This window comes from Scyliorhinus torazame, chromosome 8 (assembly GCF_047496885.1).
Source record: "Scyliorhinus torazame isolate Kashiwa2021f chromosome 8, sScyTor2.1, whole genome shotgun sequence".
Lineage (NCBI taxonomy): Eukaryota > Metazoa > Chordata > Chondrichthyes > Carcharhiniformes > Scyliorhinidae > Scyliorhinus > Scyliorhinus torazame.
In genome coordinates, this window is record NC_092714.1 from 77,546,636 (window position 1) to 77,562,713 (window position 16,078).

The following is a 16,078-nucleotide window of genomic DNA, read 5'->3' on the forward strand; positions in this document are numbered from 1 at the left end:
ATTGCTGTTTTGCTGCTGTGTCCCAAGAGTTGTGGGCTTATGCATAATACAGGAACTGAAGGAATTCAAGGTGCAGGTTACTACTCCCCCCTCCCAAAAGGCAATTAGGAATGGGCATTAAATGTTTGCCATACCAACAGCCACATTCAAAATAATGCTTTAAAGTGATAGACTAAGATCCATTTGTAACATTGTGGCCCATTCAGTAAAAAATACAAAAGTTACCTCCAAGTTACAGCGGGTAACTAAAAAAAACAGCCCCTGTAATTTTCCAATGTCTATGAAGTTTTAAAAACTTGCCAAGTCTGGAGTTTTTTGACAATAAGTTAGAAACTTAATTTTCCCCCATTTCTACAAGTCAGCACAAAAACCATTAGTTGATGCAGCTCAAACCTTTTATTGATAAAATCATACAAGTAATGCACAGCTGTCTTCTCGTGCAATGTAGAGCATAGCATCTAAACTAGAGAAAGCAAATTCTAGATCTACAGTGACTAAAAGGTATTCAATACACTGAGCAAGACTGGACACATTCATGCACTGCAAGAGTTATGTTTTTGCAAGTTATAGCATGAAGAGCATTTCTACAATTTATGAATGTTAGATCTAAAAACTACCACTTGCTTACAAGTGTCAAGTTGAATACCCAAGTCACTTAATACACAAATGCAACTAAATGCAACAATAAATTGATAACCACATGTATTAAATTTGCTCTTTGCCAGACATTCACTAACATAAAAAAACAAATTGGAGTACCTCAACATTTTGCCATTTTCTAAACATTTTCCTCTAGAATTTAAGAAACTCTGTCCAAACCTTGGCATATTTTATTTCAGTTTTGATCAAATTACCCACACGAATAAATTTGATAGGACAATGGGAATTAGCGGCAATCAAGGCCGGCAGTGGGTTGTGGTTCAGTTTCTGACTCTGGGTCCAATATGACCTTAACAATAAGAGCTCACGCTACCCCGAAATATATGTATATATATTCACGCATACGTTGACATTCAACATTCAAGTGCCAGTGTTTTTGGACTGTCTTTTGGTCAAGTTACTTTTTCGGGTTTTCTATGAACTTTCAAAGAATCACTTTTAGGCTTACAAAACAAAAACACAAAAATTAAATATTTGTCAAATGAATAAATATTACACAAAACTAGCAGCAAAAATACCTAGATCTGTTGTGTGCAAATAGTTAATTCCCAACTGTTAGACCCCCATGGTCCCAAAATAGTCCTGGTTTGGTATCTAGCCTCTTTCCCACCCCCTCCCCTTCTAACTAAGCTGCGTTTGACAATCACTGCAAAAAAAGACTTGGAGGTTCAAGAAAATGCATGCAAGACAAGACATCTGTATATAAAATATTCTTTCTGAATGTGCATTAAAATAAATTTGTTAAAGGTATTTAGATCTCTTATATAAAACCTGATGGGCACAATGTATAAGGGCCTAAACCTATCTGTATAGCACCATTCATCACAAGAGATTAGCTCAATACTGTCAGTGCATCTACTTTCCATTGATGAGAATTTCAGTACAAGAAGGCACAACACACTTGGATGTATTGCACTTGATAAGTTCTTTTGCTACTTTTCAGTTCATTCTCCACCACCTAAGATTTCCAGTAGTTTTTATACTGGTAGTCTGGCCACTTAAGCCAAGGAAAAAAAACTACCCTATCTTGGCAGTTTGAAGTTAAACTCAGTTAAACTCACCTGACTGCAGCATTGCGCAGCTTGACATTTAAACAGGTGAGAAAACTAATCTTTGGCCAGATTTAGCGGATTAAACTGACAATTCGTCCACATAATGGACAGTGCAAAAGGAAACCCACACGACAATGCTGTAGTGGATATGCGATAGATTGCCAGCGTTGGCACCTTGTGCAGTAATGTGTACATTTCCATTCTCTGTGATCTCCAAGCATCAAACTTCAGACCCTAGTGGAGCAACTTTACAGAATCTACAGTAAACAGTTAAATGCGGCTTTTCTGAACTTTGTAACGCAGCTTGAATATACACAAATGTAATTTTTTTTTCAGTAAAGAAGCCTGCTGCAGAGATCTTTCTGTTCGTTCCCCTTGACCAAAAAACAACACTAGCATGCGTATCAGACCAAATTCAGCCGAGTCTGCCTGTACAGTCGCTCGGTGCAGTGGTCCATTTAGCCATTCTGAAATTTCAAATTTCCTTTTATATACGGCAGGCATTTTAAGATTTCTAATGGATGGGATTTTCATCCATATCTAAAAACTTCAAGTTTTCAAAATCCCCTAAAAAAATACATTCCTAGCTACTTTCTGCCCACTCCAGGCAAGCCTGAATTAGTTAACTAGCTGCCTTTAAATGTTGTCAAGTTACTAGATGTCAAGTTTTCTGAACTTTGCATTTGCTTAGTTGTATTAATCTGAAACAGCAGTGTTAAAACTTGACACTGTACACATTGTTGGAATGGCTTGTAAAACGACCATGTCCCCAACAGGTATCTATCCAGGATAGAGTGAGCAACATCAGTTCCCTACATTAGGGATCAGAATGCTGCAAATGCCCCAAAGTTGTCTTTACAGGTCACACATGTCAAGGCCGTAATGGAGGTTGCTGCTTATTTTTAGCCTTGTAACAATGTTAAGTGCAACTGGGTAAATGACTGAAAGCCATTTCACCCTGCTTCTGCCAAGGTTTGTTTTGCCCAAGTCTCTCTCAGATTGTGCTAGAGAATGATTGTGAGAACTCAGGCCCAATGAACCAGTAGGACATCAAAAATAAAAGTTCCTCTATAAAGGCACAGTACATTAACATACAAATGATCCTCAGTTACAGAGAAATAAACTTAAACACAGCACACAGTTTAAACATCTATAGCCAATATTCTAGTGCTGTTTATGGCCACATTTTCTCCATGGTCTAGGGTTTGTGTTCCTCTGCTACTGCTTTCTCTTTGCATTTGAGCTCCCTTTAAAAAATCCAGAGAATCACAGCTGGTAATGTACTGTGAGTTCTTGAAGCTACACAAGGTATAGTCTGGCTCAGTTACATGTGGTTTCCATTTAGCTTGTTTGGCAAGGTGGCATCCACTGCAATATATTCTTCAGTTTCCCCACCAATCCACCTGGGAGTTGTAAGCTCCACCATATCCATCAGCATTGTAATAGTTTCCATAGCCACCTGGAAAACAAAAGTGCTCAGTTGAAAGATTTAAACTTTCTACTCAGTGTATGAAAGTGATCAGTGTCATTTGCTGTTTGGTGCAATAGCAATTGGCCTCGACACCCAGATTCTTACTCAAGTCAATATTGAGACAGATGAATTCTAGGCATGGGGATGACCACTTTTTTTTTCTTTCTAAAAAAATAAATTTAGCGTATCCAATTCAGTTTTTCCAATTAAGGGGCAATTTAGCATGGCCAATCCACCTCCCCTGCACATCTTTGGGTTTTGGGGAAGAAACCCACGCAAACACAGGGAGAATGTGCAAACTCCGCACTGATAGTGACCCAGAGCCTGGATCGAACCTGGGGCCTCACGCCGTGAGGGATGAGCACTATTTTAATAGCCTGCTGACACTGTACTGGCTCAAAGAAATAACCGCAGTACCACACAAAATGCACTTGTGGAACTGAACAATAATCCAAGGTAGCAAATGCCTTTAGGAGAGGGGAGACAGTCATGCAAGACAACCTCAAATAGTAGTGCAGCATAAGTTAACATGTGCGGAATCAAAACAGTTGTAGCCCCATCTACAAATTTAGGGTTATCATATGGCAATTTTGGCAGCAAGCTCCAATCTAAGGCAGCCCCTAATCCATTTTCAGTATTCAACTGGTTTAACTTTTTACTTTGCAATTGAGGGTTTTAAATTCTATTCAGTAAATACCTAATGTTAAGTTAACATTAGTACAAGTAATCAGTAATCCCAAACCAAAGTTCTTCCCAGTCAAGACAAAAACTTAATTGCTAGTGACTACATTAACTGCATGCACATTAAGAATTTACCGAACACAAAGTACTAAACACAGCAGACAACTTGCCTGCTCCATATCCTCTAGGCCCACTCTGGCCAGTGCTGCGGCTTCCACGGGCACTGAAGCTGCTGCTGCTGCTGCTGGACTGCCTGTAGTCTCTGGCACCAAATCCTGCTCCAAACCGGCTGAAATACAAAATTCCACACTTTTACCAAGAAATTAACATTGATTCACTCAGCTCTACTATGAAATGAATGAAATGAATGAAAATGAAATGAAAAACGCTTATTGTCACAAGTAGGATTCAAATGAAGTTACTGTGAAAAGCCCCTAGTCGCCACATTCCGGCACCTGTTCGGGGATTGAACCGTGCTGCTGACCTGCCTTGGTCTGCTTTCAAAGCCAGCGATTTAGCCCTGTGCTAAACAGCCCGTAAAAGTAATGGTAAAGTCACCATTGTCCCAGATGGCCATAGGCTGCCTTTGGAGGGAGAGAGCTGACTGGTGGTGATTTAAACTGAGGATCACCACAGCTCAGGCAAGGGGCAAGTTTGAGAGTTTGAGAAGGCAGGGCCTTCATGAATAACCTCAGCCAGTATGGGAATTGAACCCGCGCTACTGGGCTCACACTGCATTTCAAGCCAGCTGTCTAGCCAACTGAGCTAAACCAGCCCCCAATATTACTATATTCCAATATTCTTTGGAGCTTGCATGGCATAAATGGAGAAGTTCAAACGTCAGCAGCCAAAACTGGAGGCTGGAAGCACGTGGTTAAATAACCATAAATAAATACATCCAAAGTAGCCCACATCTGGAGGGAGAAAGAGGCAAAAAGAAACTACTTTTGGTATTCAGCCAATGCCAGTTTAAGCCCATCACACATTCTAGCATTAGACCTGGCACTTTATTATAAGTAGAGGGTATCTGGGCTATTAGAACAAACAGAAATTAATTATAGAATCTCTTTTCCCATTGAAGTGTATCAAGAATATTTTGGTATGACAAGTTAAAACTTTGATATGTTTACATCAGCGCTAATTACATTACAGCAGACCAAAACAGGCAATTCTATCCCAATGTAATCACTGAATGAGGTCACCAAAATGTATTTCACTTTTTACCTGAAAGCAGAAATCAACATGAAGCAGTCAATTAAAATTCAGAGAATGCAGATACTGCATCACAACAGATGGTCAATCCATAAAAATATGGAACGGCACTAATATCCAATTCAGGAGTATAAATGCAATACAAGTCTCCAGATCAAACAAATCTAACAGGAACACATTAAAAGTGCTCAATTTTTAAAAACCTGCCACTATACAGCATGAAATGAACTGGACTCAAGATGGTGAACATGTCCTGGTCAAGTGGTACGACTGCTACAAATTGAATTCCTTACTCAGGAGCACAGCAAAGTTCTAGAGTTAGTTGTTATAATCAAGTTAGCAAATTAAATGAAACCGGTAATTACAGTAATCCAGGGTTTGCATGGAGTGCAAAGACAAAAACGGCCTTGCCTTGCAAGAAACTTGTTAAAATTGTAAATTGTAATAATCTCCACAGCGTTCAATGCAGTTAGTATGGACTTCATCCCGTGTAATAGGGTAATGTCACTGGACTAGTAATCCAGAGGCCCAGGCTAATACTCTGGGGCCAGGTTCAAATCCCACCAAATTCAATTAATAATTCTGGAATTAAAAGTTACTCTAATGGTGACCGCAAAACCCATCTGGCCGACTAATGTCCTTATGGGAAGGAAATCTGCTACCCTCATCTGGTTTGATCTACATGCAACTCCAGACCCACAGAAATGTGGCTGATGTTAAACCTAACAACCACTCAGTTTTATCAAACCATAGAACATTACAGCACAGTACAGGCCCTTCGGCCCTCGATGTTGCGCCAACCTGTGAAACCACTCTAAAGCCCATCTACACTATTCCCTTATCGTCCTTATGTCTATCCAACGACCATTTGAATACCCTTAGTGTTGCAGGCAGGGCATTCCACGCCCTTACTACTCTCGGAGTAAAGAACCTACCTCTGACATCGGTCTTATATCTATCACCCCTCAATTTAAAGCTATGTCCCCTCGTGCTAGACATCACCATCAGAGGAAAAAGGCTCTCACTGTCCACCCTATCCAATCCTCTGATCATCTTGTACGCCTCAATTAAGTCACCTCTTAACCTTCTTCTCTCTAATGAAAACAGCCTCAAGTCCCTCAGCCTTTCCTCGTAAGATCTTCCCTCCATACCAGGCAACATTCTGGTAAATCTCCTCTGCACCCTTTCCAATGCTTCCACATCCTTCCTATAATGCGGCGACCAGAATTGCACGCAATACTCCAAATGCGGCCGCACCAGAGTTTTGTACAGCTGCAACATGACCTCATGGCTCCGAAACTCAATCCCTCTACCAATAAAAGCTAACACACCGTACGCATTCTTAACAACCACAACCCTCTCAACCAGAGTGGCAACTTTCAGGGATCTATGTACATGGACACAGAGATCTCTCTGCTCATCCACACTGCCAAGAATCTTACCATTAGCCCAGTACTCGGTCTTCCGGTTATTCCTTCCAAAATGAATCACCTCACACTTTTCTGCATTAAACTCCATTTGCCTGCCACCTCTCAGCCCAGCAGCTTATCTATGTCCCTCTGCAACTTGTAACATCCTTCCGCACTGCCCACAACTCCACCGACTTTAGTGTCATCTGCAAATTTATTCACCCATCCTTCTACGCCCTCCTCCAGGTCATTTATAAAAATGACAAACAGCAGTGGCCCCAAAACAGATCCTTGTGGTACACCACTAGTAACTGGACTCCAGTCTGAACACTTCCCATCAACCACCACCCTTTGTCTTCTTCCAGCTAGCCAATTTCTGATCCAAACTGCTAAATCTCCCTGAATCCCATGCCTCTGTATTTTCTGCAGTAGCCTACTGTGGGGAACCTTATCAAACGCTTTACTGAAATCCATATACACCACATCAACTGCTTTACCCTCATCCACCTGTTTGGTCACCTTCTCAAAGAACTCAATAAGATTTGTGAGGCACGACCTACCCTTCACGAAACCGCGTCGACTATGCCTAATCAAATTATTCCTTTCCAGATAATTATACATCCTATCTCTTATAAACCTTTCCAAGATTTTGCCCGCAACAGAAGTAAGGCTCACTGGTCTATAGTTACCGGGGTTGTCTCTATTCCCCTTCTTGAACAAGGGGACAACATTTGCTATCCTCCAGTCTTCTGGCACTATTCCTGTAGACAAAGATGACTTAAAGATCAAAGCCAAAGGCTCAGCAATCTCCTCCCTAGCTTCCCAGAGAATCCTAGGATAAATCCCATCCGGCCCAAGGGACTTATCTATTTTCACCCTTTCCAGAATTGTTAACACCTCCTCCTTATGAACCTCAAGCCCTTCTAGTCTAGTAGCCTGAATCTCAGTATTCTCCTCGACAACATTGTCAGTATTCACACAGGAGAAAGACAAAAAATATTCATTTAGCACCTCTCCTATCTCCTCGGACTCCAAGCACAACTTCCCACTACTGTCCTTGACTGGCGCTACTCTTACCCTAGTCATTCTTTTATTCCTGACATATCTAGAGAAAGCGTTAGGGTTATCCTTGATCCTACCTGCCAAAGACTTCTCATGTCCCCTCCTGGCTCTTCTTAGCTCTCTCTTTTGGTCCTTCCTAGCTATTTCGTAACTCTCGAGCGCCCTTACTGAACCTTCATGTCTCATCTTTACATAAGCCTCCTTCTTCCTCTTGACAAGTGTTTCGACTGCCTTAGTAAACCATGGTTCCCTTGCTCGACCAGGTACATACCTGCCTGACAGGTACATACTTATCAAGGACACGCAGTAGCTGTTCCTTGAACAAGCTCCACATTTCCATTGTGCCCATCCCCTGCAGTTTTCCTCTCCATCTGATGCATCCTAAGTCTTGCCTCATCGCATCATAATTGCCTTTCCCCCAGATATAACTCTTGCCCTGCGGTATATACCTATCCCTTTCCATCACTAAAGTAAACGTAATCGAATTGTGGTCACTTTCACCAAAGTGCTCACCTACCTCCAAATCTAACACCTGTCCTGGTTCATTACCCAGTACCAAATCCAATATGGCCTCCCCTCTCGTTGGCCTATCTACATACTGTGTCAGGAAACCCTCCTGCACATATTGGCCACTACAAAGTTTAAAAGGAACAAAACAAACATTTGTCTAGGCATCAGAAATGAGAAAAGTACATCCTGACCTGTCAATCCTGCAACATCTTCCTTACTAACATCTGGGGTCTATGCCAAAATTGGAAGCGCTTTCCCACAAACAACAAGTCAACCCTGACAAACTCACTGAATCAGACCTTACAGATGGAATCATGTCATCACTGGGTATGTCAGACCCACCAGTAGTGTACAGTCAGGAGGGGACCCATAACATCTCATGACATCAGGTAAGGGGAAGGAAACCTTATGCTGGTTACCACCTGATGAATCACTATTTCATGCTGAACACCATTTGGAGCAAGTATGGAGGGTGCCATGGGCACAGAATGTACTCTGGGTGGGGGACTTCCCCAAGGGTGCCTACTGACTGAACCCACTACTGACCAAGCCCTAAATGATATAGCTGCTGAGGGAACACAAGAGGGAAAATCCTACTTTCCTTCGCCTTCATCAATCCACCCGTCACAGGTAGACGTATCCATTACAGTACCAGTAGGACTAACCAGAGTTCTTGTGGCATCCTGAGGATACCCTCCATCGTGTTGTGCGGCACTTCCAAAAGTTCAAATTTTGAACAGATCTAGCAATTCTAAACTGGGCATCCGAGGGACTGTGGGACATAATCCAAAATCCTGGAACTCCATTCCCAACAGCACTGTAGGTGTTCTATGACAAGTGGACTGCAGCAGCTCAAGGCAGCAGTATACCACCACCTTCTCAAGAGCAATTAGGGAGGAGTAATAAAGTTGGCCCAGCCAGCAACATCCCATGAACAATACAAATGAAGCAACAGAAAATGGCCTAGCTGGCTTATGTGAAGCAAAGCACTGCCTGTGCACCACAAACCATTTTCTAATATAACTGCTTAACTCGCTGCCACCCTCCAAGTGCAATTTTGGGATAGGCAATTGTTGGCTTTGAGTGAAGCCCTTCTTCACTCCCATCCCCACTGACCACCCTCAGTCCCCATTCAACTGCACCACACCCCTCCTCCCTCTCAGCCCTTCATGCCAAACACTCTTCTTCTAAGCAGGCGAGTTAAAGGTTTCACTTGAATACTTTTCTGGATTTAAATTTTTTTGTAAATTTAGAATAGCCAATTCATTTTTTCCAATCAAGGGACAATTTAGCAGCCAATCCACCTACCCTGCACATCTTTAGGTTGTGGGGGTGAAACCCACGCAAACACAGAGAATGTGCAAAGTCCACACGGAAAGTGACCCAGAGCTGGGATCGAACAGAGGGACCTCGGCGCCGTGAGGCAGCAGTGCTATCTACTGTGCCGCCCCTTTAAATTACTATCTTACATTATTGGATCCTTAATTTTGACCACCCCACAAGTAGAAACAAGTTTTCTGACTTACTCATCAAACCCCTCAAAATTTAAAGGTCCATTAGGTCATGTACTTCTCGGTACATGTGACAATAAATATATATCTATATGCAATATATCTATATGCAATATATCTATATGCAATATATCTATATGCAATATATCTATATGCAATATATCTATATGCAATATATCTATATGCAATATCTCTATATCTCTTTCCCCTCAATTAATATTTTTGTAAATTGGGGAAGGGAAATACAGGAAGAAAGAATCATATTGTCATTTTGCCTGAAACTTACCTCTTTGATCGCCCACGGCCAGTGCTCCTATGCTGCTGCTCATACGACAGGTTTTCTAGCCAGGATGGTACTTCTTGCTTAGCCTCCACAAGCAGATCCAGAAGATCTTTTGTAATATTGCTGTTCTTCTCATTAAAGAATGAAGTGGCAAGACCTAAGAAACAATGTAACAACTTAAATGCATGCAAAAATACTGCATTTAAAAGACAACAGCAGGATTGGTGGTACACTTCATACAATCAAACAGATTTACTAAAAACAGCATTTAAATGCATTCCAATCTGGCACTCAATTGACGTAACATACCAAGATTGCCAACACGACCAGTTCGTCCAATACGATGCACATACTCCTCAATGTCACTAGGTAAATCAAAATTGATAACATGTTTGACATTAGAAATGTCAAGTCCACGGGCTGCAACCTGTGAATTACAAAATATTTTATCCAAATTAATACCAATTACATTGAATTGAGCTCATTATCTGGCTGACACTAATGAAACTACCTTTAGTTTGGGCATTAAACTGGGTGGCGGCGGCTAAATGAGCGCAATGGCAACTGGTTACACTAGTTTACCCAATTTGAGAATTGAGACATACCGCAGTGGCAACCAGGATAGGGCACCTCCCGGAGCGAAACTGATGCAGAGCCTCTTCTCTATCCCTCTGAGAACGGTCACCGTGGATACTTGTACAAGCATAACCTTCACGGTAAAGGAAATCCTCCAATGAATCGGCACCCTTCTTAGTTTCCACAAAGACCAGTGTAAGAGAGTCTTTCCCTAAAAGAGAAAAGAGAACCAATTGGTTGGACACCATACAATGAAGGATAGAATCCCTGGTTGAAGGCAAATCTAAAGGCAAACGAAAAAAAGTTAATGGAAAATAGTTAAACAAAAACCTGCCTTAAATTGAAACATTACATTTCTGTGTGATGGGTGGGGAGGAATGTAAAGGAACAAAACCACGTCACAAAAGAGGAATAGGCCATCCAGTGAGATCATGGCTGATCTTCTACTTCAACGCCATTTTCTTCCACTATTCCCATATCCCTCTGTTTTTACTATGTAGAAAGCTATTCATCTTGGTCTTGAACAAACTAACAGCCTCCACAGCCCTCTGGGGCAGAGCATTAATGATTCATATTGACTCTGCCCAATCCTACCATTATGTTTCAAGTGTCCAGTTATCACATCCTTTAGATTCTAGCTTTTTGTCCACTATGGAGGTCAGGCTCAGTCGGTCGTTCCCAGTTTTTTCCCTGCCTCCTTTCTTAAAATAGTAAATATTGGCCACCTTCCAATCTGCAGGAATCAACAGCATTTTGTGTTTTTTTGGGGGGGGGGGGGGGGGAAAGAGTGAAAGTGAGAATGGGATGAAGCTGAATAATACTTATTCTATCAGCAATAGTTCTTTTAAAAGTTATATTTACCCGTAGCATTCAAGAGGTCCAACAGGAATGAGCGCTTATCTTGCTCCTCCACCCACACTACTTTTTGTGTTATGTTTTCAGAGGTGGAACCCACACGACCAACTGCCAAGAATATGTATTCATCAAGAAAGTCACGAGCAAGTATCTGAGGGTGAATTTGCATGAGGAAAAGGGTCAAAAAACAGATTATAAAAAATGGTGCAAAATTAAGTCTTAATTCTCCACACCACTATTTATTCAAAATTACAAGTCCAAAAGTCATTTCTATGGTTTATTAAAGTCACCAGCAATTGCTATTTTACCAGGTACACTAATATAGGCAGATCATTACAGTAGTGAGTGAAACTATTACTGCATGTTACTTCAGTATTTAGCAACCACAATGAATCACAATGCTGCAGCTTTAAATTCCAAACTAAATTGACTATTAAGTCTGGCCACCTCTACAGAATACAGAATGTAAGCAGCATGCCTCTTTGCTAAGGGTAACTGTGCAACCACATTATTTTCCACTGCGCTGGGCACACCATCGGTTTTGTTTCAGGATACAGTCACAACCAAGCACAGCAAAGATGTCAAAGCAGGAAGTCACAACAGGCACTGCAGGAAGGACGTTGAACAGGAGAAAGGTGTAGCCACCTAAATTGGCCAACTCCCAATTTAAAATGGCGAACGGCAAAGGCTGATGGGAAAGTCAGCCAACACAGAAACCAGCAGGCGCAGGTTTCCTGTGTATTAAAACCCTGCAAAAGGCCAGACAACATAGATACCAGCGACCATAACAATGTAGCAGCCATCTGCATACTGATGAGCAATCCCCGGGAACAATAAGTAACATTTGGGACATACAAAGCAAAGCCAGACTCCCCAGTGCCAGCAGGAGCCAACACAAAGGAGGTGAACGAACACCTCAAGACCTCCCATCGATCAGGGAACCGCTCCAGTATTGGAGAAATCGAACCAAGCGATTGGGACAAAGTCCAATCACTTGGGACCAGGTACATGGTCCGCCCCATAAGGCGGGAAGCCCCTGGGGACTATAGTTCAAATCGCTCTCTTCATCCTGCCCGAGTCACCCAGCAACACAAACCAACATTGACCGTGACCGATGCAGTGACCACCGACATAGGTAAGTCTTAATTCAACGCTCGCTACGAGATAGGCGCTCCTAGCTACCAATCCGTACCAACTTCGAATCCCGCAGACTCAGAACCCGAACAAAAGGCCACTTGTTCCCCTGACCGAAGTTAAGTATAGGTCTGTTAGTTGTAGAAGTAGCTCAGACGTAGAACTGGTGCATGAGTAGCGATTAGTGTGTATAATAAATGTGCTTTGATTTAAATCTTACTAATCGGTGTATTGGGTCATTGATCATTACTCGGGCTTGAACCTCGTGGCGGTATCATAAAGATACCCGGCGACTCGAGAGCAAAGGTAATAAAACAGAGCAATTGAACCAACGGGAAAAGTTAGCAACATTTGGCGACTCCGACGGGACACAATCTAGAAGTGGCATAACCACTCCGGGAGAAACCAAGAATTTGAATTAGAGATCCAATTGGAAACAGAATACCACAAGTGTTCAAGCAGTTCTGATCAATACTCATAATTCGGAAGTGTGTGTATGCATGCGTAACTAACAGGGCTATAAGGTAATACTGATAGATTTGTTGTTGCGACAAAACTGTCGGGAGTTTGTTTTTCGGAAAGTAGCGAAAGCTGCACCCGTATTTTACAGCACCGCCTTAATACCCCGTCCCAAATTTGAAGAGCAGTATTCGGATAGGAAAGATGGCAATGCAGGCAATGCAACGCCTCATGAACCCAGAGGAATTTGCTGTTGCAGCGACCAGCAGCAGTAGAGTGGGACAATGTCCCATTTGGGAGAAAGAGATCAGGAAATATCTCAAAGGCAGGGATGGCCCCTTTGGAGTGAATTCTGTGACAATGAGGAATCAGGCCCCGGGAGTATAGGACATACTTGGTGGGAGAACCTGAGCGAGATCCACAAAAAGAGCTTAGGGAAAGCTCGCAAGCCGATGGCAATCGTGTCCTGCTTGGCACAATTGCGAGGCATACAGGTGGTCGTTAGGACGCTCCGGAAAGAAGTAGAAGGCATACATCGAATGAGTACGGTCGATGTAAGCGAGGTAGAAAAGGAGAACTTAGAATTGAAAAGGAAGTTGGCAGCAAAAGATGGAGGTGGATGATGCCAAAAAGGGCTCACCAGTCTTGTCTGGCGCATATATGAAAAGGCCTATCAGGACACGCAACGTGCAGTCATGGTACGTGAAGAAACAGAAGCAGGTAGAAGCATTGCAGAGGCAGTGTGGTGACCTAAAGGCAGCGTTAAGAGCACTCCATGCTGCCACCACAGAGCAAAGACAAAGCACGCTAGATCACGCAAAGTGCCGGAAGCAGAGCTGCAATCGCTGCTTTCAGTTCAAAAAGGATTCCAGGAAACCTTTGGAGCAAAGTTAGATGAGGAAGACGGCCCTGATTGTGAAGAATTAAACGAGACAGCGCAGAGATATGTTCAGGGAACATGTGCGCAGGGAAAGCCACAAGAGGAAAGTGCCCCAACCCCCCACACAGCAGATAGTTCAGGCTCCAATGAACCATGTAACCACCCACCGCACAGCCACATCGGACGATGCAGAATTTCTATACTCCACCCCCTCAACAGTGACCCAATACGGGACGCGTGCAATAAGATCACACCATTCCTCCCCACCTCAGACCCCCACCATTTCTTTGCCACAGTAAAGCATCAGGCGACAATGTACGGCCTGGATGAGCGAGAGCATGTAAAGCTCACAGTTTTAAGTTTAGACCCTTCAGTCGGAGCAGCCCTTCCCGACCCACAGAATGTCGGAGGAGGCACCCTTGCAGAAATGCATACCGCAATCCTGGATGCGATCGGGTATAACCGGGGTGACCCCGTAGATGGCCTCAACAAATGCAGGCAAAAGAAATCTGAGCACCCCACAGCGTTTGCTGGACGCCTGTGGATCCACTTTGCAGCAGTCTTGGGAGACACAGACCGTGCCCATTTATCCCCAGACAACATGGCCAAATGGACCCGCACCCTTATCTCCCATGCCACAAACAGGACAGAAAGCTAGCGCGAGTTATGATCCCTCAGAGGAGGCCCATAACGAAAAATGGGTGGTAAAAAGATTGTCCCGCACCTGGGAGCAATCTGTACAAAGCAAACCCGCAGTTAAAATTCCCGAAGAAAAGCAGGCCGACGCAGATATACAGGCCAGAACCCCGCATGGGTAAATGAAGGAAAGAACAGCCCCCCACCCAAGTCACAGGAGTGTTACAACTGTGGACAGTTGGGACACTTTGCAAGAGTGCAATGCCCCACGAAAGCCACAGAGAGCCCAGCAGAAGGGCACTAAGTAAGAAGACAGAGCCCATTCACAGTGTTAGCGCCCATTCAGATCAGACAGACCTGACCGGAACGGACTGACGGTGTACAGGCTCCCCCAGTTGCGTCTGCGACACCCTTTGGGATAGGTCCAGACAACCGGTAGTTGCAGCGAAAATTTGGGGGCAGCCCATCGAATTTCTATGGGACACAGGAGGGTCCCCCGCACCACAATAAATTCCTCCACCATGTTCCAAATGGACACGTGGCCCACTACAGCCACCATCACCCTCAGCGGCTTTACAGGCCACTCACAGCAGGGACACATCACAGCCCCTGTACCCATTCAAATCGGTACCATCACTACCAAGCACCCCGTAGTTTTAGCTGACCTGCCCCACACAGCAGAACACATTCTGGGAATCGATTTTATGAATTCCCACAACTTATCATTTGATCCAGTCAACCAGTATGTCTGGATGATGGCAAAATCTGCAAGAGCCCCCGCAACGCTCAACATAGGAGAGTATGCGAACAAAATTAGCGCAGTAGGCGAATTTTGTTTCAACCCGACCACGTTTAGTATGGACAAGCAGGTTAGGGCATTTTTGCAAAAGAACAGGGCAGCATTCGCGACCCACAAGCACGACTGTGGACGGATGACTGGCGCTGTACAAATAACTGGACCTGACCCTAGACCACAAAAACAGTATGGATTTCCCCAAGAGGCAGAGGGAGAAAGCTTATTAGAGCAGGGCGTACTTAGATCAGTAGCCTCCACTAATAATGCCCCGATTTGGCCAGTGAGAAAGCCCGATGGATCATGGCGACTGACCATCGATTACCGGGAACTCAACAAAATCACCCCCGCAGCAGCCACAAGTCCCGAGACCATGCTCAAGCAGGGACTCAATTCCCGATTCTTTACGGTTTTGGATGTCAGTAATGGATTCTGGTCCATTCCATTGGCAAAGGAGTGCCAGTACAAATTTGCCTTCACTTTTAAAAAACAGCAATACACGTGGACATGCCTTCCACAAGGATTCCACAACTCCCCCTCCATTTTCCACCGACAGCTGGCAAATGGTTTAGCCAAATTCTCTCGCCCCGAATGTCTCGTCCAGTATGTAGACGACCTACTACTGCAGACAGACACCAAGGAAGAGCCCATTGAGATTCTGTCCGAACTCCTGGAAATCTTACACACTCAATTGGTTGTAAAGTCAACCCCAAAAAGGCCCAGATTTTGGAAGATTAGGTGATATATTTGGGAACAATTATCACACATGGTAAACGCGAGATCGAGCATAAAAGGATTGACTCGATTGCTAAATTGCCCCTTCCCCAGAACGTTTCAGCCCTCCGGTCGTTTTTAGGACTGGTTGGCTACTGCCGAAACCACATTGACGGTTTC

At 43.6% G+C, this 16,078-nt stretch overlaps 1 protein-coding gene across 1 annotated transcript in view; it reads right to left on the reverse strand.

Annotated features, from left to right (window-relative positions):
* Nucleotides 1-377: 377 nt before the first annotated feature.
* The window catches only part of ddx3xa (DEAD-box helicase 3 X-linked a), an 80,097-nt gene continuing 64,396 nt past the window's right edge, over nucleotides 378-16,078 (reverse strand). The window contains 6 exon segments of the mRNA XM_072513861.1: nucleotides 378-3,171; nucleotides 4,035-4,153; nucleotides 9,855-10,008; nucleotides 10,161-10,278; nucleotides 10,457-10,638; nucleotides 11,289-11,433. Of these exon segments, the coding sequence (XP_072369962.1) occupies nucleotides 3,095-3,171; nucleotides 4,035-4,153; nucleotides 9,855-10,008; nucleotides 10,161-10,278; nucleotides 10,457-10,638; nucleotides 11,289-11,433 (795 nt within the window). The 3' untranslated portion in view covers nucleotides 378-3,094.